Here is a 27,139-nt window from a genome sequence, read left to right on the forward strand (position 1 = left end):
TATTTTTTTTACATTTTACGTTAACTACACTGTCTGATCAGTGAAATAGAGTGTAGTGTACTCTTTCAGCTCTTGAGTATGTATAGAAATATCAATAAGTATAGAAATTTTTTTTGCAGCTTTTTGTTTAAAACCATTTATTTGCGGTCCATGTGACCCACTGTATGTGTTGCTGTATCTGCACACAACTCCTGAGCTATGAGTGCATGGAGCTTCTCCTGGTGATACTGTAGAATCAGATCTTCATGACGCTCTCCATCTCTACTGCATGCTGCATGTTTAACTCCACAGAACATCACAAACATAGGACATGCCTGACCGGGGGGGGGGGGGTAGTAAGGCAGCAAGGTTTGCATCTTGTTTGGCAGATACAAACTTGTGCATATTGTGATCTGATTAGCATGTGTGTGTGCTGTGATCTCACGGTCATTGGGGGGGGGTGTAGGAGGTAGTGGTGGCTGCCGGTGTGCCTGTAGGTTGCCCATGGTCCCAGTCAGGTTGTGTGCTTGTGTTGTGAGTCTGAGTCATGTTCTTGTTATTCAGGTTAAGTGTTATAAGTACTGGCCCGACGACGCTGAGGTTTATGGCGACTTTAAGGTGGCATTTGTGGAGGTGGAGCCCCTCGCTGAGTATGTGGTGCGCACCTTTACCTTGGAACGGGTGAGTAACACGCATACTAATACTAGTAGTTCTATCACTACTACTCCTTCTGCCATTACTAGTACTATTACTACTGGTACTACTATTAGTACTACTAATATTTTCTATTTCTACTACTACTATTACTATGGTTGCTACTACAGCTACTAATACATATATTACATTTACTATCATTATGACTATCTGACTATTTTCCTATTCCTACTATTCCATTATTAGCAGCATCATTTCCACTTCATTACCATATTGCTGTATTTGCAATGTTGTATATTATTTATACCAATATTTCTTTCTTAATGTAGCTTTATTATTTATAACGTTTTATGCATATTTGTTTGTCTATTAAGGCAAATTTTATATTAATATGTTTGACCTGTTTAAATATATTTTAAAATAAATTTGTAGTAAACTTATTTAAAAATAAATTAAATGTCATTAATTAAATTAAAATAAAAATGTATTTTATTTTACTTTGAAAGATAGAACCACATTATTGCGTGCTGAGAGGACTTCATTAATGCACCTCTGGTTTGTTGGTTATTCCTTCAGAGGGGTTTTAATGAAGTGAGGGAGGTGAAGCAGTTCCACTTCACTGGCTGGCCTGATCACGGAGTTCCGTATCACGCCACGGGACTGCTTTCTTTCATCCGCCGCGTCAAGATGTCCAACCCTCCCAGTGCTGGGCCTATTGTGGTCCACTGCAGGTACTGCTACTATATATATATATATATATATAATATATCTCAGTTTGTATATACACACACACACACACACACGCACTCCCCTTAGCCACTTGAATCTGGTGGTACTACTGTCTCTCTGCTGTCTCTGTATTATTGTAGCCTGTCTCTTTCCTGTCTTTCTCTCTGCTTGGTTCAGGATGTGGTTACATGTGCATCGCTGCTCTGCAGAAGGGAACCCAACATTCCGCCATTTCCTTAGCACCAATGAAATACACACAGCTTCTCACACACACACACACACACACACACACATTAAGACAGAATAATGTCTTTGTCAAGTGGTTGGAAACACTGACTGCACTCAATCCAGTGTTCCAAGTGTCTTGATTTATTTATTGTTTCTGTACAGCAGCTTCTGTTTGAGCCTTGTTATAGAGTATTGTACAAGTCTCTAATTTTAAATGATTCTTTTTCAAAATACAAAATTATGGATCCATAAGCATTAAACCCTATAAAACGTAGTGAAATGTATATATTACAGTACATTCAGAGGGGACGATTTCCTTTTCTGCTGTGATGGTGGTGATGGTGTTGGCAATAATTCAGCGCGTTTCCTCTGCCACAGTGCTGGAGCAGGCAGGACAGGATGTTACATCGTGATCGACATCATGTTGGACATGGCTGAGAGGGAGGGTGTAGTGGACATTTACAACTGTGTTAAAGCACTCCGATCACGACGCATCAACATGGTCCAGACTGAGGTACACATACACGGCCTAAATACACTACACATCGAGTATTCACAAACAGCTAAAGCACCTTAAATATATATCTGCACAAACAAACACATACCCTCCTACAGCTTCACAAATGCACACATACCTACACAAATATGCACAAAAAAGGCCCATAAGTATACACACACACACACACACACACACACACACACACACACACACACACACACACACATACATACGCACATGCCAGCAAGACCCATTTAGCATGTATTGCCTCAAAACGTGTTCTGGTTTTGTGTCTTGACGTGTCTGTGTGTCTGCGTGTCTCAGGAGCAGTACATTTTCATCCATGACGCCATCCTGGAGGCGTGTCTGTGCGGGGACACCGCTATCCCCGCCTGCGAGTTCAAAGCTGCCTACTATGATATGATTCGCATAGACTCCCAGAGTAACTCCTCCCACCTCAAAGACGAGTTCCAGGTAAGGACAAACACGCTAAACACACTCCTACCTGAAGGAGTAACTGAAAATTCTTTAAAAAAAAGCTAATTTTAATGTCTTCACTTGTGTATTTGTGTGTACCTGTGTGTGTGTGTGTGTGTGTGTGGGTGTATGTGTGTGCGCACGTGTGTGAGTAGACGCTGAACTCCGTGACCCCTCAGCCCCAGCCAGAAGACTGCAGCATCGCCCTGCTGCCCCGTAACCATGAGAAGAACCGCTACATGGACAACCTGCCCCCTGACCGGGGCCTGCCCTTCCTCATCACCATAGACGGAGAGAGCAGCAACTACATCAACGCCGCCCTCATGGACGTAAGGAACGACGCACACTCCATCTCTCTGTGCACTCTTCTCTTTCTGTCCTCTATTCTCTTGAATCTCTATTCTCTTCTTCATTCTCCCTCTGTATATTCATCTTTTTCCTCCTCAACCCCAACATGTTCTCTCTTTCTCCATCAGCCTCTCTTATTCTCTTGCTCCTTCTTATGCTCTCTAACTTAGTTGCTTTTTATCTTTCTTGCTCCATCTCCCTTGCACCCCCCCACTCTGTCTCCTTCCGCACTGCTCTTCTTTTCCTCCTGGTTTTAGATTTATCTCTTTAGTCATTCTGTCTGTCCAAAAACATCCCTCTCTTCATTTCTTACTTGTTGATTCTCCCTCCATATCTCTGAGGATTCTGTTAGATCCACTAAGCTAGAGGCAAATCCAGATTATAACCACTTTTCTTATAGGCACTAATCAGATCATTCAGTGCTAGTAAGAGACTTTAATAAAAGGTCTTTAATCAAATCGAGACTTTCTCAAAGAATTGAGAAAGTCTGTGTAAAAGCTCAGTGAGAAGTAATGAAGCAAGATTTTTGTAATTGACTTTAGATTCTAGCCTGATTTTAGTCATTTAAAGCACTTTGTTGTATGACGTTTTTCCTACCATAACATCAGGAAGGTACCAGGTAATATCTGATCTTTTTCAGTCAGTATTCGCTTCCACACTGGATTTGTTGAAGGACTTTAGTGAAGCGCCCTGGGATATATATACGATATGCCAAACAACAAACAAACAAAATGCACACAATCGAAATGGTCATATAAACATGCGTCTTTGTGGCATTTAACTGGTCTCCAGAGGCTCTTCATGGTCACGTACAGGCCCAGTGGTCATGAGGACAGGCCCCTCTGGAGTGGCAGCAACAGGTGTCTCTGGTAAATCCTGTCTGTGTTGTGTGCGGTTTTGTCTCGCAGAGCTACAGGCAGCCGGCGGCGTTCATTGTGACGCAGCACCCGCTCCCAAACACGGTCAAGGACTTCTGGAGACTAGTGTACGACTATGGCTGCACCTCCATTGTCATGCTCAACGAGATCGACCTGGCTCAGGTGAGAGACCCACCCATAACCACGCCCTCCCTGGATAAAATAAGACATCGCCAATAGAGAGACACTAAACCAAGAGAGAGAGGTTCTCTAAACTGACCTATTGTTATTTGTATATCTGTCTTTGGAGAGGATCCGTGAAGCGTGTTCTTCTGAGTGGATGTGCTTACTGGTTGTGGTGTTTGTTTGTGTAGGGCTGTCCCCAGTATTGGCCAGAGGAGGGTGTGCTCCGATATGGGCCAGTACAGGTTGAGCGTGTGTCCTGCTCCATGGACTGTGATGTCATCAGCCGCCTTTTCAGAATATGCAACCTGACCAGAGTGAGTCATGAACAACTCATAACTGAGATAAGAATCAACCAATTATCAGGGAACTGGTTAATTGTTTGTGATTGGTTGATGTAGTCAACCAATGTAGTTCCTTTAATTGTAATAATTGTGTGGTGTACTGCATATAAGTCGGCTTGTTTGTCCCTTGGTTTTTCCCTTCTTCTTGTCGTTCTTTGATAGCAAAGCAGATTTCTATTAATAGTTTTGCTAGTATGCATTTAACATTGTGTTTGCATGTGTGTGTGTGTTCAGCCACAGGAGGGTTACTTGATGGTCCGACAGTTCCAGTATCTTGGGTGGGCGGTGCATAGGGAAGTGCCCGCCTCCAAGAGATCATTCCTGAAACTGATCCTGCAGGTGGACAAATGGCAGGAGGAGTGTGAGGACGGGGAGGGCCGTACCATCGTACACTGCCTGTGAGTTAGCACGCGTGTGTGCACACACACACACACCTACTCACACACACCTACACACACACACCTACACACACACACACACACACACACACACACACACACACACACACACACACACACACACGTGCAATGTTGAATATATAATAGCAACATCAGATGCCATGAGATCACTCGCTTAAAGATGAAACATGGTGGGGGATGTAGTCCTTCACAAGAGGAAAATCTTTTTCTCGTTCTTGTTTGCTCACTTGCGCACTCTCTCTCCGTCTCTCTCTCTCTCTCTCTCTCTCTGCAGGAATGGAGGAGGTCGTAGTGGAGTGTTTTCCGCGATTAGCATTGTGTGTGAGATGATCAAACGTCAGAATGTCGTGGATGTGTTCCACGCTGTGAAGAGCTTGAGAAACAGCAAACCCAATATGGTGGACAGCCCGGTAAGAACCTCGCTGTAGACCTTAGCACACATGCACGCATTGTGTTGGGTGGGCACGCTCTCTCACATGGACACGTAAGCATATAAACAGAAAGAACACACACTCGCATATGCAGGCATACATGTGTAACGATATACGCACACTGCTGTGCACACATACCCAAGTTGTATTACTGGGGTGAGGGAAAGGCATTCTTACCTTTCCCACACACACACTGGTCCTGTTGAATAAGGGGAATAAAGCAGAGATTTTAAAAACATTTTATGATGAGGCTTACTTGCTCTTAATGGTTCTACTTAGTTATTATAGTATACAATTATAGTGTGTAAAATTTATTTCTATTCAAATCCAGTCTTTTGATGTGTGAACATGAGTGGCTGTAGATAAGTATCTGTGTGTTGTGCAAACATGCATGCAGTCTCTCTCTCTGTGTCTTTGTGAAAGTGTGTGCGTGTGTGTGCGTGTGTGTGCGTGTGCGTGTGTGCGCGTGTGCATTAGGGTGTTCCAAAATGTTTGACATTCAAAAAATCAACCTCCCACCCTCATATTTTAATCTACTGTTCAAATTAGTAATATGGTGAAAAAAATATTTAGTGTATGCTCAATGTATGCAGTTTCTCATATAAGTACCAGTTTATACCTGCATCAGATACCAATAAATGTTGCTGTAGTGCTGCAATGGTCACTTTGAGTTTTATGTTTGTTTATGTTTATCAGTGATGTGTTATCAGAGCAGTATTGTATAGTACAATAACTGAACACTTCCAGGTTAACATGCGTCGCTGACAGCTGCGAGTGTTTGCAGCTAGACTCTGCAAAACTGTTGGTTTGTTTGTATCAGGAAAGCGGTTGAATTTGCTCTTCCATCAACGCTGATGGCTCATGTCTTGCTGATCAGTGCTGAACACTTTAGTTTCACCCAGCACATCAGCACGAGCTCTTGCAATCACTGGACTGTCAATACCAGGCTTGTGATCAGTAAAGACAATATTCGACCAGAATACTTTTGAACACTTTAAACATAGGAATGCCCCCCGTTATCTTATTGTGCTAACGGTAACTACTTGTCTTTATCATTGTGAATCATTTCCAGTGCATCCCGATGAGACACATCAAATGGGTCATTAATTGTGCCTGCGAGGGCTTCCTCATTAGAAACCTGGTCACTGTCCTTCTGGGCTTGTTGTTCATTCTGCACCAGTTCTTCTATCTGACCAGTTCCATCAGTGCATCTGTATTCTCTATCGGATTTCTGCCAGCACAACTGCACTTCTGTAATGGCAATAACGTAGTTACTGCTGCCTCGTGTTTGGTTCTAGTGGACTTGAGCTTATAAATATAAAGTCAAATTGACTTTATATTTACTTGAATATTTAACAAATGTGCCTAAATATTGTCTACCTGTAATTTGTCGTCTTTGTCTTCTCAGCGTGAAGCATACCAAAGCTTTTCATGAATACCTGTAGTTAAACATTTAATACAATTGACATGCATTGACAAATTTGGTGTTCAAAACAAAATGTCAGATGCATCAGATTAATATGTAATGGCAAAGCATAAAATAGAAAAAGCAAGTACATGTTGGTTACAGTAATTAAACCAAATAAAAGCTAACCAGCACTGTTTACAGTAATTGACCTTCCGTTAGTAAAAGTTGCATTTAAAATACATTTTTTAAGCATAACCCAAATATCAACATATCTTAATAAAAAAACAGCTTTTATATGGTAGTAGCATCAAAAGGAAGGGTGGGAGGAAAGAAAAAAAGAAATGTCACACATATCTTGGAGCACCCCAGTGTGCACGCATACATTAACACATGTGTATGATTTTAATTTCAGTTTAATCTGCCTTGCTGTCTAAACCTTTGCTGCTTTGCTGCTGGATTCCCATGAGATATAATGCTTTAGTTTTTGCATTAGTTTATGTGTTAGCTTCATCTGTTAGTTTCATACTGCGGGCCCCTCTTATACCCTAGACATCATCTCATTAGCATGTGTGTTCCCAGTCCAGTCCAGATAACTGGACAGAGGCTGCACTTGTAAGAAACAACTGTTTGAAACATTTAGCCCCTTCCATTCAATTCACACTGTGAATTTCCTCACTGTGGGACTAATAAAGGATTATCTTGTCTTAATTGCTTTTTTATTGTTTGGTTGTATTTGTAGGAGCAGTACAGATTCTGTTATGACCTGGCACTGGAGTACATCGAAACCTCATAATGAAGAAGCCGGGGAGGAACCATCTGCTGTGGAATCATCTAGCATCTCACTTTCCCACCTGGATCGGTGTCTCAGTGTCGTTCGCTTGCACCATGGTGACTGTAAATGTGAGGGGAGCAAGATTGGATGGGCGCCTTCATACCTTTGCCCAGTAGAGTGCTGGAGCAGCTGACCTCTGACCTACACACACCGTCTGCTGTCATAGCACCCTTGGCCTTGTATTTTTTTCTTTCTTCAGCATAATGTGTTTTATTTTTTCTGTGCAGCCATCGTTAACACTAGGGCCAAGCTGTTGCATGCGGGAAGTGGACTATTGATCCGTCACTGTGTGTCACACAACCACACCTTCATACACACACACACACACACACACACACACACACACACACACACACACACACACACACACACACACACAAGTACGTGTGTATGTATGTGTGTGATTATGTTGGTATACGTATATAAAATCATTGTTGTGTAAAAAGTGTAAAAAATAAAAATAAAAAAACAGAAGCAAAACAAGTATTATCCATGATCCAGAATTACGCGTGTGACATTGGCTTGGTAATGTTTGTATTGGGCACTAATGGCTGGCTTATTATGGTTTTGTTTATTTCTTTTTTTCTTTGCTGTTTTTTTTTATAGCAGAACTATAATCATAAGCCAAAGACTTGTGTAAATATGTCTATATTGATAAAGCACATTGTTTGTATTTATTGTTTACTTGCATCTTTTTTTGAAGGCTCAAAACAATCATTGTCATTCCTAGTTGTTTACCCAAAACTTTACCTGTAAACATTTAAGTGTACAATTTTTGTTTGTTTTCTGTTTTTGTTCCAACAGTAGTGTAATGTTTTGGTTAAATGAGTTTTAACGTCTGTAATTGTGATGTTAAGTGATTCTCTCTTTAGTGTGAAAATGCACATTTGCTGTTGCTCTCAGTGATGCCCAGTCAGGACCTCACAGATGAGAATCTTATTTTTCTGCCATTTTTTTTTTCTGTCTTGTATTGTATTGGACTTTTTTGGAAGTTGAAGAACTGGCGAGTAAACGAGTATTCATTAAAAGTCCCCAGTGTTCAACTTCGGTGTGTTGGAAGTGGAAGCCCTTGAAAGCCCCACACCGCCGTGTCCTCGACGTGAAACTGGAATTGCAGTTTTATAAATAATGAGGGAAGAAAAAATTTATCATGTGAACTTTGTCATGCATCATTTTTTGTCTGTAGTTGTTGGCTTAATGGCTGTAATGAAACTAGTAAAAACACTTTTAATAAAAAAACGAATAATGTACAGAGTCCCAGTGCTTTTAATCTTCAGGACTGTTTCCATTACATACATTTCTACATAAGCTTTTCTAAGGACTTTTCCTCATACATACATCAAATATCGTAGATAAGCTTCATCTTGTTTTATGTCGGTTTTGTGGGACACTGTGACCAAGGCCTGTATGTACACCGACTTTGACGGATTATGTGGCTGAGAGTCCTAGGATCATCCTGAGCTGCTCTCCACAGTGTAGTCATGACTATGTGAAGGGGTCTGTTGTGATTGAGGGGAGCGACGTGTGTGTGTGTGTGGGTGCATGCAAGCGTGCGCCTGCATGAGTATATGTTGGTGAGTGCGCGCCTATGAGAAGGAAACCGGGCCGCCTTCATTTTACTGTGCACTGCTTCCTGTCGCTATCCTGCCAGCATAACGCATTACTCTCCTTTGTTCTTTCTTATCGCTCAGCCGCTAAAGTGACCGAGGAGGCCTGAAGGGGCACCCCAACACACCCCGCATCTTTACTTCACCTTCTGACCTGCCACTCTCTTAATGGACCCTTTCCGCTGACCTGGGCTCCTGGCTAACTGTGCAGTAACTTCGTAGGAGCTGAGCATGGCTAAGACACTAACGGAATTCACTCGTTCTCTGGATCCTACAACTCTGCCCAGGATCCTGCAGATTCAGTCTGGATTTTACTGCCAAGGTACAGCCAGTCACTGTTTAGTATGTAGGCAAAATAAAATACATGTACTTGAGCCATGTTTCTGTTTCAGACTTGATTGATTTAAAATAACCTTTTGGCTAAAAAGGGAAAATGTCATTTATTACTGCATATGTTGAATATTTGTAATAATTATGTAAGATCAATGTTTTAAATGTAAAAACTTTCACAGTGCTGAATAACACTGTAAATGTATTCCCAGTAGTGCTGAATTATACTGTAAATGTAATTCCAGTTGTTCTGAATTACACTATAAATGTATTTCCAGTAGTGCGTGAACAGAATAACTTAGCTTTTCTTTAATAATGCAGTCTTTAGAATCCTGACAGAAACAGTACACGTGGTACAAAAGCTAACCAAGCTCATTTTCAGATTGTTCTTGTTGGGTAGACTGTAGAATTTCTGATTACTTTTGCCTTGGAGTTTTACCAGAGTTGATTCAGTGGAGTTGATTCGCCTGACTAAAACAACAGGAGTCAAGTTCCTCTGTATTTGACAGAACCCACTGAAGCACACCTGTGTGTTCCAGGCATGTTGCTCAGTGCTTTTTTATACCTTCTTCGTTAAGGGGAAGAATAAGGTATTGAAGGTAGCATAACACCACTTACATAGTTATAAATAGAACACCTTAATTAATATCCACTGATTTATATATGCAAGCGTGTGTGCATGCACAAGTTATTTTGAATAATCAAATATATAAACAATGAAATAATGTATGATTAAGTAAATGAGTTTTGATTTAGAATTTTTAGTGAGTTACAGAGGTGTGAAAGGCCTGCAGGAGGTCACCTGTACGGACTGAATCCACTTGAGTACTCAAGATTTTAAATGTCCAAAGGGCAGGTCTACTGCAAGGAAAATTAAATCCATTTAATATTTACACATATTTGTGTTGTTTCAAATAAGTATTATTTTGCTTTTACATTTGTTGAAGCTACTATGTGAAATTAGTCTGGTCATGTTGAAGTGGTTACTTTCAGTCTTAAGAGTGCCTGTGTTTGTGCTTCGCCATGGTCATATTGTAGTTTTAACCAACATGGTATTTGCATGCAGTGAAACATAATTTAATTTGCGTGCAGTGAGGACATAATTTAATACACGGGTGAAGTACGGCAGCTTGGCTCTACTGTCGCGCAGAACCATCGCATCATGAAAAAGGCTCTGCAGACCCAGCTGGAATATAACTCTTCATTGTGGAACGGCAGCTTGAAAACCAGGTGTGTGTGTGAGTCTCACATGCTGCTGTGCTCGCAGGTGCTGTATACGAGCTCTTCGGGCAAGAGTGCTGCCTGGTCACTGGGGACCTGATGAAGATCATCGGAATTAGCATCACCAGGTTCACAGCACACACGTCTGATGGCAGGGAAATCAACCTGCCACTGGATTACCCAGGTAGGGTTTTCGTCCCGGTATGGTTAAGACTATGCATAGTCCTCACTACCCCAAGAGACGGGTTGTAGAAAGGATGTTTCATCTACCTATACAAATATCTACCTAGACCTATACAGATTGTTTATGGTCTTGATATTATAACTATGGGCTGGGGGAAATGTAACGTGTTACTCCATGGAACACACGTGTGTTTAGATCCAGTTTTGATAAATGGTGCTTCTAGATTCTGTAGTGAGGAATGACTGAAGGACCTAAGGCAGGAATTTTTTTTAAAAGCACTGTAAGGGCAGTTGTACCATAGTTGGGGCAGTTGTATACATAGATGGCTGTAGATTGTAAAGTTGTTTAGAGCCATTGTTACTGGACAGTTTGGGATGATTTATGCTCTTGGTGTTCAGCTACCTATAATGCCTTGAAGAGATTCTCTTATAGGCTGAGCAATTGAAGGGGCAGAATTAATGAGGGGCAGAATTAATTAATTTTCTCTGGGTTTTAAAATAATTATTTTTTTTTGAGGAGGCAATTAAAATTCATTACCATTTTCATGCTTTTGGGAACAAAAAATTATTTATAGGCCATTGACATTAACTATATTTGTCAGATTCAAGCATATTAGCTACTATAAGCAAATATTAGCTAAAATGCCTTTAAGACTATGAAGAACATACATTCAGACAACTGTATGTACACACACACACACACACACACACACACACACACACACACACACACACACAGAGGAGTTTGAGGGCCATAACATTGAATGAGCTGACAGCCAGACAGCCAAGGGCAGAGGAACTCCAGGACTAGAGGGGAGGTCTTTGAAGACAGTAGGCATCGAGGTTTGCACTTTATATGGGAACACTCTGGTAACCACTGTAACTGATATAACATGTGACAGGTACAGACATGTGAGAGACGACAGCCGCTCTGTTCTGAAATGAAGCAAATATGGGGTGAGGAGCTAATGAGGGCTCAGACTCATGGCTGCCACTTGCTCAGACACTGCAGTCTTGGTCTCAGCTTTGGTCTGGTAACATTTCAAAGTATTGTACTGGTACCATTTTTGTTATGTTCACCTTCCAACATGTAGCACGTTCTGATAAGGTTACACAGTCTGTTAAAGTATCCTACCTACTGATAAGTTAATGTAGGTTCTGATGAGGTAATGTAATGTAGACTATAAAACCTACAGTATTAATGATGGAAACATTTTCTGACTAACATATGATAGAACTTTACTAACCTTTTATGTGATCCTTGGAGGCATATCTCCTGAAATTTTGTCTCTGTCATTTGTTTGCACATTTAGCAGTGTCGTAGAAAAGAATTGGCATATGTCATTAACGTTACATGGTTATTTACTTGTACTTAAGAAAATTGCTTTAGATTCAGTGCAACCCCATTTACACATGTCAGTGTTTAATAGCACTGGCTATTTAATTTATAATAATAGGGACTAATTAATTATACAGTTAAACGTTTTACGTACAATGTAAACAAACTTTCTGCCTTCTGTGTCACAAGTGTGTCTGGAAATGTAAAATAGCCAAACTGAACGAATGTTAAGTGTTACGTGCTATTTTCAAGGTCAATCAACTAAAATCAGTTAGAATAGGATGGAATGTAAAGAGATGGATAAGAGAGCACAGTTATTTTTTGGCAAGGCTAAAATGAACTGACTAGCAGAACCTCCACGTGTTAGAAGCAAATAGTAATATTTAGCAGGCCTTTTCTGGGATATTGACAAAAAATATTTAACAGATTTAAAATATTTAAATTCAATGAATGAGCAATAGCTACTCACAGTGAATCCAAGAGGAAAAAATGCTAGTAGCACGAAATTATGGACGTGCGCTGAACACTGACGTGAAGTAGCATGCGCATGCGTCATTGCTGCACAGTAACAGGTTTTTCGCCCTTTTTTTCAAAACTTCCTACTTTTCTGTTTTGCATTATGGTACAATAGTGTCCATTCAAACAATACAAAAAAATGTTTTAAATGTGTATCTTGAATGGTTGAGTATACTCAAGTTTGACACTTTTAATAATGTGCATACTGTATACTCAAACATATTCACATATTCACAAACATACTCAAACATAAAGTTAATATTAGTAAATAGTATGCAGATGGAACACACCACAACACTTGAGTTGGGTGCTTGTCCCTGCCTCCTTGCTATTCGGACACTTCTAAACTTAGCTTTGCCTTATCTTAAAAATTCCATGTACAATATCCGAGATTATTTCAGAGAAGCACAATGCCAAAGCTAATGCCTTTTTCTTGCAATTTTCATATTTTTAAAGATTAGTGTCAGATACTAGAACAGAAAAAACTGTGTATCAGTACACAGTTTGTGTATCAGAATTGCTACGTTATCCTAGAGAAAGTGACAGTGCTGGAAATGAGTTTTCGTAACTTATTATGTGAGATTATAAGACGTCATTCTGGCACTGCACAACGGGTGTCAGAGTGTGGGAGCAAAGGCAATGAACCATAGACTATCTGCTCAGTGGTGCAGCAAGCGGCAGAGAGCCAGAGTGAAGCGGCTTATTGTGCATGTTGGCAAGAATGACACAAGAAAGCAGGAGTCTGCATTATTGAAAAGAGATTTTAAAAATCTCTTCAGCACAATTAGAAAGCTCAACGTTCAGTGGTTCTCTGCCAGCATGGAGAACAAATATTCTCTCAATGCTACTTGGACTAAGCACTTAGCTACTCAAAACCTGCAGTTCAAACAACCTGAACTTTACAGACAACTTCAACCTGTCCAGCTCAACAGCAGACATCATACTACAAAATGTTAAACACTTCGCTTTGATCAGGTGGTTTTTTTTTTGGGGTTTTTTTTTTTTTTTGGCAAACAGCAAATTTGTCTACACAAATTTCAGTCAGAATTTCAACCTACGCAGTACTGAGTCTGCTCTAACTATGAAAATTACCAGCAGTATTTTGAACACAGATTCAGGGAAGCTGTACAACCTTCTATAATTTGATAAAGATAAAACAGATTATATTATACTTGGTAATAAGAATCACAGGCACGCACTAGCTTCCTACATAAACTCACAAACTCTAAAGAGCTCACAACATAAGCATTCTAATAGACACTGATCTCAGTTTTAGCAGTCACATAATACAAGTAAGTCAGCATTTTATGATCTAAGAATATCAATATGATCAGAGATTTCTTGAGTACACCAGATCTTGAGAAACTCCATGCTTTTGGGCTTAAAGAAATTGTTGTATTGTATACCTACCTTTAAGGTTAAATAGAAATGTATTTCTGAAGTCTCCTAGGGGCATACTGTTCTCCATGGGAGTGTGAAGGGTTCAAGTGCTTGAATTGGTGGCAGCAAACATTGAAGCTGTTTAAATGCTCATGCTAAACCTAACAGTCATAATGAATTCTAAATCCTACTCTGGGATAGACTTTTTACCAGGTCTGGAAGGTGTGTGTCAATCTATGAAGTATAGCATGTGTAGGCATCATGCATGCAATTAAGGTAAACCTTGGAATATTTAAGCCTATTTTCAGATAAACACTGGATGTTTTTGTGGATTTTAGACTCAGATGTTTGGGGGTTATGCGTTTACAGACAAACTGATTTACCTGTTTTCATAAAGGCTTGTTGTAAATGTCTTGTCATCTGTGTAACAGGCCTCTTTAGGATTGTAGCAGACAGTCAGCCATATCGGACCATCCAGGAGATCACAGACTCACTGAAGATCAGCTCGCACAGGCTGGCCCAACCTGCATTCTTCACTTCCACTCGTATCCAGCTCTCTGAAGACTTTGTGAAGGAGGGCGAAAGCTTTCAAATCAAGTCTGTTACTCTTGACACCGATAGCGGTGGCTATGTCGACTGCGAACTTCTTCACAGGGAGCCAAAGTTGAGCTTCCGTCTCCAGCTCTCACAGCAGGGCTGGTTTACTGAGTGTGATGATGACCAGTTTTACACCTTGCGGGAGCTCGCCCAGTGGAAGATCCCCAAAGGCAGAACGAGGATGGTGACTGTCGCCACAACTTTGCCCACAAAGGACTTGCTGTTTTCCAGCTTACTGGAAAATGTATGTGTGCAGCTGACGCTAACACCGGTGTATGAGCTCCAGGCTGTGATGCATTGTAAGTGTTCCAGCTCAAATAAAAATGGCTTCTGGTGGACTATTCTTTAATTGCAACAATGAAAAACTATTTTTAATTACAACAATGCAACAGATAAGCACAAATAGTATTGATTTATTTAACTTAATTTAATTATTTTAATATATTTTGTGCAAGAACCTAATTATACTCAAAGATCAGTTAACCATACCAGTTCATGTGAGACCACAGAAAGGTTACATCAAGGTTACACAAATTCTGCTCCACATTTACTGTCTTCTCTTGGTAACTCTTCTGTACAGTACGGAAGAGCGTCGTTCTGATTCCATCCAACCTGGACGTGGAGGTGATGGACATGACGGAGCAGTTTGACGTGAACTCCTTCATCCAGCCACTTTCCCTTCTCGACGTGTTCCAGAAGCCTGCAGAGCTTTTCCCCATCGTGGCTGAAGTCATTGAGAAGCCTGTAGTGGACTGGCACATGCCGGAGGAGCTGCAGCATCTCCTCTACTCCTCACACATCGTCATCCATCAGGCTTACGAAGCCCGGCGGGTCCTCGCCACAGAGATCCGGCAGGAATCACCCAGGCACTTCCTCATTCCGACCAGCTACAAAGGGCGGTTGAAGCGGCGGCCGAGGGAGTTCCCCACGGCCTATGACCTGGAGAGAGCATGCAGTGACACCGAGCAGCTGCACGTGGTGGCCACACGTGCCTTTGACTCTGCAGAGGATGGCTTGGCAGCCGTTCTTGCCAGGGATGAGTTCATCGTGAAGAGGAACAAATGTGGTGAGGTTTTGGTGCAACGCGACAACGTCGGGGAGGCCGTGGATGCCCTGTCCTGCCTCAGGATCAGAAGAAAGAGCCGTGAGCTTGTGCAAATCCCCATGTGCCAAGACGGAGGCTTCATGGAGGTCATCCACGACAAGCGACAGTATTCCATTGTGGAAGTTTGCCACTGGTTTCCACTGCCATTCAACGTCAAGGTGTCTGTGCGTGACCTCTCGCTGAAAGAGGACATCCTGGCTGGTGGGCCTGGCCTCCGCATCGAGGAGGAGATCACTGAGCCGTACCTCCTCATCTCAACCCTTGACCTCACGAGCTGCTGGGAGGTGGCAGTGAAGCGCACTCACATGAGCGTGCACGTGGAGAAGGCATGGAGTGGAGGCACACCCACCTGTGGCGTGAGCTCGGCCATCGAAGACATCTCCGAGTACTGCTACTACACCATGCGGAGGTACGCAGTCACTATGGTAACACCGCCACCACGGCCTCCCAAGAAACCCAGAGAGCCTTCAGCACGACCAGCTAGGCCCAAGAAGCCGGAGCCCAAGAAGCCAGAGCCCTCAAGGCCAGAGCCCACGGGGACAGAGCCCACGAGGTCAGAGCACATGGGGTCTGAGCACACGGCGTCGGAGCCCACGAGGATGGAGCCTACGAAGCCGGAGCCCACGGGATCGGAGCCCACGGGGTCGGAGCACACGGGGTCGGAGCACACGAGGTCGGAGCCCACAAGGATTGAGCCCACGAGGCCGGAGCCCACGAGGCCGGAGCCCACGAGGCCGGAGCCCACGAGGTCGGAGCCCACGAGGACGGAGCACACGAGGACGGTGCCCACGAGGAAGGAGCCCACAAGGCCAGAGCACACAAGGCCGGACAAGCCCCCCATCGCCCCCCCGCGTTGCTCACCCAAGGTAAGCAACAATCTTAATTTTGGGCCTGACACATGAAACAACCTTGTCCAGTATACAGTAGTTGTCAGTCCAGCTCAGTCATACAGGATCATGTTTATATTTTCAAGGTCAAAAAGACTGAGAAGGTGCTTGAACATCATGCAGTTCTTCTGTGTTTATGGTGCTGGGTACCACCTGCCACCAGCTGCAGTTATTAAACAATTTATCTGTTCTAGGAAACAAGTTATGAAACATTGTTGTGTTCATTTTGATGGTCTAAGTCTAAAACAGGATATTCATGTGAGAAGATATTTAAAGTCAGCAGTTAGTTTGGAGGTTTTTAAGTGCAAGTGTCACAAGTGAAAATTTATTTGAAATGAGGGTATTTAGAAGTGCACACAAATTTATTTGAAATGAGGATATTTAGAAGTTCAGTGATTCTACTAGATCAGAGCAAACATTGCTGCCATCTTGTGGCCAATATATCCTTATTGCAGAATATCACACACACTTTTGTAAAAAGGAATACTCATCACTCATTGCATTTGTGAATAATGAATTTACATTAAATATTATTTAGGAATCCAAATATTATTTGGTCTGAATTTTTTGCTCCACATTTTGTATAGTGAAATTTTTAGAAATTATTATTATAGAAACAATTATTAGAAATTCAGGTAAAATCAAACAATTGTAATTTTATTAGCACTTCTTATAGAATCTCATTCAAACCCTGCTACTTTAGTGAACTCCTCGAGATTGTCTGTCCCTTCAGTAACAGTAACTTTTTCAAAATGGCAGCAACAGTAACAGTAAATGTGTCTGCATTTTATGGCGACCTTCATACAACTTCTGTGCACTGTTTGTCTCATGCCAGAATCCTCACCCTACATTGATCAGTAGAGAGAGCTCAACAGACCGTACCACCTCGCCAACAGTAAATAAGAGAACCATACCCATGCGTCCTGCTAGCGTTGCCCTGGAGAAAGGTAGGTTAGTCCTTCTGCATGGCTGTTTCATATTATGAGTTAGACAGTTAGTATTGATGATGCATAGATATATAGTGACCTATAGGTATGTGTGCTCATGTGTGTGTTTCTGTGTCTGTGTGCATGTATGCACCTTGTACGTGGGATTGGGTGTGGGTGTGTGTATGTGTGCCCGTGTGCGTGTATGTATATACATGCGTGTGTATGTTTGTGTGTGTGCTCATGCATGTTTATCTTTCCTCAGCCATTCCGAGGGGTTCTAGCCTTGAGGAGTTGTGCGTTGCCACACCTGACGATGACGACCCGCATGACTATGAATACATTGATGACGATGAACTGGAGAACATCAGGAGACAGTGTCAGGGACAGACCATGAGCCATAGCACCAAGGCCAAACCCAGTAACACAATATGATCACACTGTGTGGACAACACAGCTCAGATTAGCCTGCTGAACCTAGTAACACAATATGACCACAGTGTGTTGACAGTCAAAGCTCAAATCAGTCTGCTAAATCTGACAGTACACACTCAAATAGAAAGGTTTGTTTTCACCATTATGAAGGTGGGAATGTAACCTGCCTCCAGAAATACTTACATTTCCATGCTCCTGTTATTATATATTAAATATATTGTGACCAAAGTATTATGTATTCTATGTATAAGAAGTGCTGTACAGTATGGATGATCTCTATTTAAGCAGTGTGCAGTTGAAAAACAAAGAAATTACTATTCTTGGAATGGAATTCAAAGCGTTTTTAGTAGAAGACAGGGCAGGCAATTTTTATTTATATTGTCTAAGCAATAAAGGAAGGAGAGTTAAATTTGTGTCACATGACTCGGTCCAAGCCTGGTGTTTATTCACTGACCCAACATTTGCCAGCAAACACCAATTATGTAAGGTCTTTAGAACACAAACAAAAATAAAATCAATGGTAAATATGTTCATTAAGTGATGTTCAAAGTTTTAATACCCCAGTTCCAGAACTCTCTAGAACTGGCTGTTCTAGAACAGTCAACAAAGTTAGTGCATCCCTAGAGCTCTACCCACTACATCTAGCAAAGTCTTATGTTGAGAGACTTAATTTCCCAGGAGGCACCTAAAAGTATGCTCCCCTTAACAGCTAGAAATCATCTCCCCCAGAATGGAGAAAATCCTAGCCAAGGCGAACCGTGGGTTCAGGGCCACGTCCTGCAGAAGGCCATGGCCTTTCTTACGGGCAGACTGTGAGCACATGGCTCGCTGCCACATTGTAGTCAGAGATCCACCTGGTAAACAGCAAACACATCATGAGAACAAAGTAGGATTAGGATTAGGATTCTGTCTATTCTTTTCCAAATGTTTCAAAAATTGTTTCCAAATTTGTTTTACTCACAATTATGTGATTCATATGTGAAAAGATGTGAATCTGTGATTAGGGACTTTAAAAGATCTTAGCTACTACAGACGGATTTTCCCCATGACCCACACTCACTACTTGCACTCACTGCTTGGGCATTTCATGCACTTTAACAAACCACCACTAGAGGGAGACGGGTATCTTTCTATTTCTGCCCCAGTGTCATACATCAATGTCCAAATGAGAAGCATTCTTTTATCACATAACGAAAAGAATTTGGATGGTGTAGGTTTTACTTACTTACTTACTTACTATGTCATTTTAAAGAACTATGATCGGAAAAATCAAAGAAAAAGTGGACTCAATGAAACCATAATACTGTTAACATATATACACATGAATCCTGTTATGTGTTCACTAATTAATTCAGACGTTACTATAGGACAATTTCAACTCCCATGAGTTGTGATTGACAGGGGCCAGAGGTCACATACCAAACCATTTGTTGGCTGAGTTAATCCAGCTGAAGACATAGAGAGTGTGGTTTTCCTCAGCGCTGAGGTCAGCGATGTTGGGCGGTTTGTCTGACTCCAGCAGCACACGTCCAGGCAGAGGGGTCATGAACAGCTCTGAATTCTCCATGCTGGACAAGAAGTGAGTGGCGGCCACGTATTGGGCGGAGCCTATCCAGCTCTCACCGAAGGACACCTCAGGACGTGAGTACTGCTTCTGCCTGTATGGAGGACATGTGGGGCTCAGACAGCTACACCAGGACACAACTGTTGAACCAGTGATCACTTGTCTGAGGCCTTACCTCTCAGCGCAGGTGTTGGAGGCTGTGCTAAGAGAAGCCAGCTCAGCTGCCCACATCAGACCCAGAATCTGATCCTTCTTCTCATCTTCACTCGCATCTGACGCACTTAATGTCTTTAGAGACTGCAAAAGAAATTAATAATCAAAAATCATGTATTTAAATAGACTAAGTAAAACACAGAGGTCATTAGGCAATAAGAAAAAAACATTGTTGTATTAACATCTACAGGATTTAGGATTTCAGATAGTGTTCCTGTGTGGGGTGTGTGTGTGGTGTGCATATGAGTGTACTGGGGGTGTGTGTGAATAACTGTCTGCATGTATGTGTGTTGTGTATGCATGAATGTGCATCCATGTGCACACCTGGAAGAAGGTGACCCATCTAGCCATGGCATCAGCATGTTTGCTGGAACATGTGTTAATGCTGGTGCAGTAGTCCTTGGCCACATCAGCAGGTGCCTGGATCTCCACCTGAGGCAGTCCGTCCCCCATCACACCCGCCTCCAGTGCCGCCAGGAAAGGGATGACGGACAGGTGATAGTTCACACCTGGCCAGAGTGAGGATGTCGCAGAGTCACGAGACCGGGCCGGGGGGTCATGGCAGTAGACTTTCTGAACGATGTTATATTTCTGGGTGTAGTCGTCAGGGTCTCTACACTTACATGCCCACCAGCTGCTGGGTGCGATACACACAAGGTCTGAGCCCTCTTTGCCACAGGAGTCTGCGCCTGTCGGGTCGACCAGTCGGCCTTCACACAAACACACACACTAGTGAACACTAGGAGGCTGTGAGTGCACACCTGCCCAGAGCGGTGGGTAGCCCTAGACCCAGTGCCCAGGGAGTCGATGCGGTTAAGTGTCTTGCTCAACAGCACTTCAGTCATGGCCTAGCTGACCACTCAGATGTCCCAGACCCTCAAATCGCAAGACTGGCTCCCCAAACATAGCTACTATTATGTTGGCATTCTCAAAATCATAGCATGGCCATGTTACGGAGTTCAAAACAGTCATCCTTTACATATTAATTATAACCAAAACTTAAAGAAAACCTCCCTCAAAAGCATATCTGCCTCCTCATCACTCTCACCATAGGAAAAGCAGGAATCTGCACATGCAGTGACACTCTGTGCTGTTACAGAGGGCAGTATCTTAAAACTCGTAGTCCTCTCACAGAAGCTGGAATGCACTTTGCATCCTACCTGATCTGAGTTTCCAGCTTAGCTGCAGAGGAAGTCCCCAGAGAGGGTTCTGATTGGTCCCTTGACCCATGGAACTCATGTAGGGGTCAGAAGCATTTATCAGCAGCCTGTACATGGACATCCTCTGTGAGTAGTCCCAGGGGTCAAGTGTGACTATCCCCACAGACCCCGGCCGATCAGACAGCAAGCCAGAAGTCTTCTCCCAAAGAATGGGGAGGCCGTTCTCAGTCACCACCGCTGCCCCACAGAGCACAGCCAGCAGGGCAAGGGTTGCTATCCACCTGAAGAAGAGCATGTTGGCAGAGGTGGCTGGACCGTGAGTTGTTACAGAATGGCATAAGTTTTTATAGAAGCACCTGGGAAGGACTTTGAGCAGAAACTAGGAGAGGCCCTGGCCTTGTCATCTCTGCACCAGCACACGAGTTTCTACGTTTGACCAGACTTTGATCGACTGACTCAGTCCTAGCTGAGGGATGAGGAATGAAGCGCCTGCCACACTCACTGCTCTGTGTTACCATGGCGGCCTCACAAAAATAGTTATCATGTTTCAGTTCTCTGTCTCTACAGCCTAGTTTTCCTAGAATTAATACAGTGTCAGATCAATAGCTAAACCAAACACGCTTCTGCGTAGACTACTGGAAAGGTTCAAGGGTTACTGGCTGTTATCATGCTCATATGTTTTCTATTGCATACAGGTTTCTGTAACTTGTTGTCATAATAGATTGTACAGGGACAAAGAAAGAATATTTTCTCTCTTCCTGTCTCTTTTGTCTTACAAGGCATTTGACCACAATTTACACATTACACACAATGCATTACACTCAGGCCAAAAATAACAGAGAAAACACATGAGAATGTCTTTCCTTGGGCCCTGACAGAGCAGCCTGTCACATGATGTACTTGAGTGGAAAACAAGATGTGGCTGGACCGTGGCCATCCTGGGGGAGGGGCCCGATCATGCTAATCTTAGCTTCATTAACGGCTTAAAGGGAAGAGGTGTGAAAGGCTGTCTCTTGCAAGCATAACAACTCCCTCTGGTCATAGAGGTGTGAAAACAGCAAGTCGAGGCCAAGCACTCCTAACGACTTTAACGAGACACATATCACTCCACCTCCACAGGGATGGCCTTGCAGGGGTTTGCATCATATGGTTTTGCATGAGACTCATTAACCCATTAAAGGTGGACATCTAGCCAGTGTGTGGGTTTTCAGTAGTGCCAGCAGAGCCAGTACAGAAGTGGTCACTGTCTGGGCACAACAGTTCAAAATGTCAAACTGATCCATGGGTTGGTGCTGGGACTAAAGACGCATACATTAAATAATCACAGTATTAACGTTAAATTCTATTATTCAGATAACCATTTAATCAGTACACAGTAGCAACAAAACACCCACTGAAATAAAAGGAACAACAAAGGTGCTTTTCAGTTTCACTTTTTCAGTGATAAAACCATAAAAGGGATTAAAAACGAGTCCCATATGGTGATGGGCATACAGGCTGAGGCTCATACAGAGCAGCAACAGAGTTGCTTCAACCCGTAACTCCCAACTGTACCTCTTATAGACAAAGTACCAAACACCTGGCCATAAATCACGTCTAAATTATTACACATATCAGTGTTTGCCACAGCGTGGCAAAAATACCAGAAAGCTGGTTAAGATCTTAGCACCGTGACCATGGCAATCAATAACACATTCATATAAAGTGTTGATGTCTGTAAAAAATTAGTGGGTTCAGGTCCAGTGGTGCACTGTCCAGAAGCATTGGTGTATTGGAGGGGTATGAGTTCAGTTCCATGGGTACACACTTTGCAGAACACAGTTATGGTGTAGTCATGAGGGATGAGTGGGCTATGTTTACCAGGTGCACACAGTGAGTGCTGCAGGGCCAAACAGCAGCATTATAACAGATAAGAGAGTCTGAGATCCAGATGTACAGGTGGCCCTCTGACTCACTCTGAAATCTGGGGTAAAGGGCAAGTCCTGTTACTGTGCATGTGTCTACTGTCTACAGTCTACTGTGTGTGTGTGTGTCTCTCTCTCTCTCACACACACATAGGTGGACTTAGGTGTGGGCAACACAGGCAGCCTACTGTTTCTATGTTTGAATCTGAGGGTCTGGCCACTGGGGGGCAGCATTTGTAATTTGACACATTCTGCAGGAAGTTCTGTAAATACAAAATTTGCTAACCATGAATTGTCCGGGACTACTATATACATATATATATATATATATATATATATATATTCATTACAAAATTCTACTGTTAAAAAGCAGAATACATGTAGATGTTAGGCCTGATACATAGATGCATCACATGCTACTAATCAGGACTACAACATTGTCCACCCTTTTGAGTGGTCTGAGTTTGTTCTGATGTGTGTCTGTGCTGCTGGTGAACAGAGATGTATAGTAACGAAGTAGAACTACTTCACTATAGGGGACACCAGGGACAGTTGTAACACATTTTGTGATTTTTCCAATAAATCTAAAACCATTTACACTGGAATAGCCAATGTGTCAACTACTGAAACAATGTAAATAAATGGTTTATGAAATATGTACAGGTTGCAAAATGTATTTAAATAAAATCACTCCTGTACCCGGGGATGGTTGTAACACATGCCAGGGACGGTCTAAAATTTACTTAATGAATCAATCAAATACTCAAAATGAAAAAGATTATTTATCATTCATGTTATTGTGACTATTCATTTCTTTAAAAAAAAAATAGGCCTAATGATTACTTTCACACCACATGACAAAAAAGATGGGAAGGCTCATGCACCACACATGGTGTGATGGGGAGGATGCTGCAGGTGGTGTGTAGGATGCCACCGTTGCCACAGTGGGTGTTGTAGCTGTAATACATGCAACTGCATTCACTGCAGCTGCAGTGGAAGATGGAACCTGTGGTGTTACTGCTGGCAGTGGGCGATCTGTGACTAGGGATGGTGCGAAGTCACTATCATTAAAAATATCTTTTAAATGGCCAAATTCCAGTGCATACAAACCCTGCCTGAATATGTGATGGTGTTGCAGCCAGGGGAAGGGCACTCTTCACAGTGCTTGGCAGATCATAAATGGTCATTGTCACTGACTATTTGGTTCAACAAGGTGTTACAATCCCAGTATCACCAGTTATATTTTTACCTCATGTGAACGAGCCTGACTGCTAGTTGCTAGTTGGATACATGGTAATCATTTCTAATTTTAGATTACAAAACAATACTTCTAATAATACTTGTTTGGATTCATAGATATTTGATCTCAGGACAGTATCCAAAAAATACCTCTGATAGAAAAGTAAAATGTTTACCTCAAAAAATCACTTTTGGTAATCCTTCTCTGGGAATTTCAAATGTGGCTCCTTTTTTGATAGCAAGAAGACAGTCTAACTGAGTATGTGCACATCTTGTTTCTGTTTGGAGGAATTCAAGGTGTTACAACCATCCCATGTTACAACTGTCCCTGGTCTCCCCTACTTAAGTACTAAAATGGTGTATCTGTACTTTACTGGAGTATTATTTTTTTCTCCTACTTCCACTTTTACTTCACTGCATATTTTCCATTAGTTTAATACTTTTACTCCGATACATTTTTAATGTGCTGTATCTAGTTAATCGCTACAATTATAAACCCATATTATCATCACTGCCAGAGCGGTAGATGGCGCTGTCACCAGGTCAAGCGAGCAGGTTGCCATGAGAAAACTGCACATTCTCTGGTCGCGTCCCGCCTTTTACTCTGCTGCCCACCTTCACTCAACACTTGAGCTTTGTAATCTGTGTATACTTGACGCGTCGTGACTGGCGTAAGTAAGTAAGTAAGTAAGTAAAATTTATTTATATAGCATTTATCTCAGACAACTGTCACAAAATGCTTTACAAAGGATACAAACAATAAAAGGAAATTTCATACGCATTAAAACGGCACAATACACCTGAACAATTAATCAAAGGCCTGTTTAAACAGGTAAGGGTCCGTGCGGCAAAAATGATGCAATCGCGGTGGCCCCGCCCATGCACGTTGGCCCCGCGCGGTCGCGGCGCGAGGTCGTGCACCTCTCGATTTTTGTGCGAGTGAAGTTACAAGGTGGAATTCATGCACTTTTACGGCACTTTCAAGGTAAATTTTCTATATTTTCCAGCACTTTCAGCTTAATTTACTTATTTATACAAATACACATATACTCTAAATAATTAGCTTTTTATCACATTAAAAGAGATGGTATCGTGTTTGGTAAGAGCAGAAGAATAAGTGTATTACATAAGCTTTTTGGCCTTTTAATGTAGCCTACATATATTGGCACCTTCAACATCGAGTAATCGTGGCGGTGAAGAAGGACACCACCTCTGGCTAGGGCTCTGACCGTATGGATTTTTTCTTACCGCGGTGAGAGAGCAACGTATCACTGCGGTGATGCAGTTAACCACCCCCCCCCCATAAAAAAAATAAATAAAAGCATGCACTTTTAAATGAATAAAAACTTAATTCGTCGTAAAGTAAATATATTGTTAATAATGACGTGAATAACGTGAATTAAAAATATCTTATTTTTCCGTCTTCATGTTCCTTGCAAGACAACCAACATGTTCACTTTGTCTGGTTTAGAGAACGATCTAAACGAGGTGGCAATGTTGCCTGCCGTGCTGAATACATGCTCCGATGGAGTGCTCGCCGCGCAAACGGTCATATATTTTCTGGAAATGTTTGACACAAAAATCCAGCGCACCCCCCCCCCCCCCCCCCCCCCCCATCCCCCATTTATTTAATGACTGTTTGACTGTTCCTCTCGTGTACACAGTGTTCGCAATGGAAATGTTTTTTCATGGTTTTTTTTTCGCAATGAAAATGATTCATTTTATAGATAAATAAATAAATAAATGGCGGTAATGAGCTCAACACCGTGGTAGGCATTACATAACCGCTGTGTTGCGGTAATGCGGTTATCGTCACAGCCCTACCTAGAGACAATGTTTCCGTTTGCCGGAGTGAAAGAAAACTCCTATAGGATGAAATGCCTACTTCTAAAGAGTGTGAACTACTGGCCTTCAAAAATTCACCCTCGAAGAAACACATCAAGGTGAGTCACAGAAGACACACCAGCTTGAGCTGTCAGTAAGCACTAGTTAGGTTAGATACCATAGCTAGCTAACCTAATTATGTTCATTACGTGCTTTCACTTAACATTAGCTGGCAATCATAAAAGCTATGTCTCGCTAAATAGTGTTTTAGCAACAGTAATCCGATCTTTTCGTGCTGACTAATCATGTGCCCATTTTTATAATGTAGTGTTTTTATAGGGTAAAGGCATTTATTGAGAGTAAACCAGAGACCGTATATATAAGTGGACTGGACGACACGAGTGAAAAGTGAAGCCTCCGTGAGTCAGCTGCCCTCTAGTGGCTGGCTGCAGTACAAACTTTTAACCCCACCCATTTCCATGTAAATGAACGGACCGGAAACTTAGAATTTTTATTACACATAAAATACATTTTTTGAGCAATTATATTTTTTCAATTCTATAAGACCCCATTGTGTTAGTATTTCTCTACAATAAACAGGTTTTATAGAAGTTATTAAGTGTTACTTAAAGGGGTGTGGCAATAAGGTGATTGACAGTTAATAGCTGCGTTGATTGACATCTAATACCTGACGCTCAGACGTGAATGCGCTCAACAGCAAAACTATCAAAACTCTCGACAGTAGTATTAAAACCTTTTACCTTTGTTTATTTTGTAAAACGTCAAAAGTATCTTTATACCACACCTCAATGTCTTGTTCTGCAGTAAATAGTTGTAACAGACCATTAGGGTCAAGTTCTTTGCAGTTCTTTTGGTAAGTAGCTCAGTTTGTCTATTTATATTCAGTTTGACTATTTATATTTGACTACCTAGCCAGATGTTAGCTAGCCAGATGTGCTAGCTAGTTCGTGGTTTAGCGAATTGAACAAAATGTACATGAAGCATAGACCGTGTATACGTGTGTCTATACACCAGAGACCATATATATATATATATATATATATATATATATATATATATATATATATATATATATATATATATATATATACATTATACACATACAAGATTAATTATGTATATATAGTTGAAGTCATTTACATTAAACCTCATAAAACTAACCGTGCAGTCAGTGTCTGGTTTGCCTAGTGAAAATCGCACAACACATGCCAACTACAAATACATTGTTTATTATTTAGCGCAAAGATTAACTTCAGTTAGAATGTTTTGTGCTAAGCGCGATTCAAACCAAAGGATTCTT

General features: G+C 41.9%; 3 protein-coding genes across 11 annotated transcripts in view; 2 read left to right on the plus strand and 1 right to left on the minus strand.

Annotated features, from left to right (window-relative positions):
- The window catches only part of ptprk (protein tyrosine phosphatase receptor type K), a 137,480-nt gene extending 128,842 nt beyond the window's left edge, over positions 1–8,638 (plus strand). For all 8 annotated transcript variants that reach the window (XM_077016599.1, XM_077016600.1, XM_077016607.1 and 5 more), the window contains 10 exons: positions 544–660; positions 1,210–1,364; positions 1,969–2,104; positions 2,414–2,563; positions 2,722–2,895; positions 3,823–3,954; positions 4,146–4,271; positions 4,533–4,696; positions 4,992–5,127; positions 7,296–8,638. In XM_077016599.1, the coding sequence (XP_076872714.1) occupies positions 544–660; positions 1,210–1,364; positions 1,969–2,104; positions 2,414–2,563; positions 2,722–2,895; positions 3,823–3,954; positions 4,146–4,271; positions 4,533–4,696; positions 4,992–5,127; positions 7,296–7,349 (1,344 nt within the window). In that variant the 3' untranslated portion in view covers positions 7,350–8,638. The remainder of the gene's footprint in view (positions 1–543; positions 661–1,209; positions 1,365–1,968; positions 2,105–2,413; positions 2,564–2,721; positions 2,896–3,822; positions 3,955–4,145; positions 4,272–4,532; positions 4,697–4,991; positions 5,128–7,295) is intronic.
- Positions 8,639–8,999: 361 nt separating this feature from the next.
- Positions 9,000–18,337, plus strand: themis (thymocyte selection associated). Of its 2 annotated transcripts, XM_077016610.1 has the most exons (7): positions 9,000–9,317; positions 10,593–10,730; positions 14,396–14,860; positions 15,142–16,384; positions 16,445–16,532; positions 17,389–17,500; positions 17,745–18,337. In XM_077016610.1, the coding sequence occupies exons 1-7, from the start codon at positions 9,227–9,229 to the stop codon at positions 17,912–17,914; spliced, it is 2,307 nt and encodes a 768-aa protein (XP_076872725.1). In that variant the 5' UTR covers positions 9,000–9,226; the 3' UTR covers positions 17,915–18,337. The 2 variants fall into 2 exon arrangements, with proteins under 2 accessions (XP_076872725.1, XP_076872724.1); XM_077016609.1 differs by having other exon boundaries at positions 15,142–16,532.
- Positions 18,338–18,465: 128 nt separating this feature from the next.
- leg1.1 (liver-enriched gene 1, tandem duplicate 1) lies at positions 18,466–21,146 on the minus strand. The gene is made up of 6 exons (XM_077016611.1): positions 20,852–21,146; positions 20,315–20,401; positions 20,016–20,200; positions 19,654–19,775; positions 19,334–19,572; positions 18,466–18,768 (listed from the first exon to the last, which is right to left on the minus strand). Exons 1-6 carry the CDS (start codon positions 21,144–21,146, stop codon positions 18,617–18,619), a joined length of 1,080 nt encoding a protein of 359 aa, XP_076872726.1. The 3' UTR covers positions 18,466–18,616.
- Between the last annotated feature and the right edge of the window lie 5,993 nt (positions 21,147–27,139).

This window comes from Brachyhypopomus gauderio, chromosome 9 (genome assembly GCF_052324685.1).
Source record: "Brachyhypopomus gauderio isolate BG-103 chromosome 9, BGAUD_0.2, whole genome shotgun sequence".
Lineage (NCBI taxonomy): Eukaryota > Metazoa > Chordata > Actinopteri > Gymnotiformes > Hypopomidae > Brachyhypopomus > Brachyhypopomus gauderio.

Bases quoted from the DNA above. Each gene is read 5' to 3' on its own strand.
- themis (XM_077016609.1), top strand. From the start codon at position 9,227: ATGGCTAAGACACTAACGGAATTCACTCGTTCTCTGGATCCTACAACT. The intron at 9,318-10,592 runs GTACAGCCAGTC...CTGTGCTCGCAG, and splicing joins GTCTGGATTTTACTGCCAAG to GTGCTGTATACGAGCTCTTC. The intron at 17,501-17,744 runs GTAGGTTAGTCC...ATCTTTCCTCAG, and splicing joins TAGCGTTGCCCTGGAGAAAG to CCATTCCGAGGGGTTCTAGC.
- leg1.1 (XM_077016611.1), bottom strand. From the start codon at position 21,146: ATGCTCTTCTTCAGGTGGATAGCAACCCTTGCCCTGCTGGCTGTGCTC. The intron at 20,201-20,314 runs GTAAGTGTAGAG...CACTCTGGCCAG, and splicing joins ACCCAGCAGCTGGTGGGCAT to GTGTGAACTATCACCTGTCC. The intron at 19,776-20,015 runs GTGTGCACATGG...TTTCTTTTGCAG, and splicing joins GATGGGTCACCTTCTTCCAG to TCTCTAAAGACATTAAGTGC.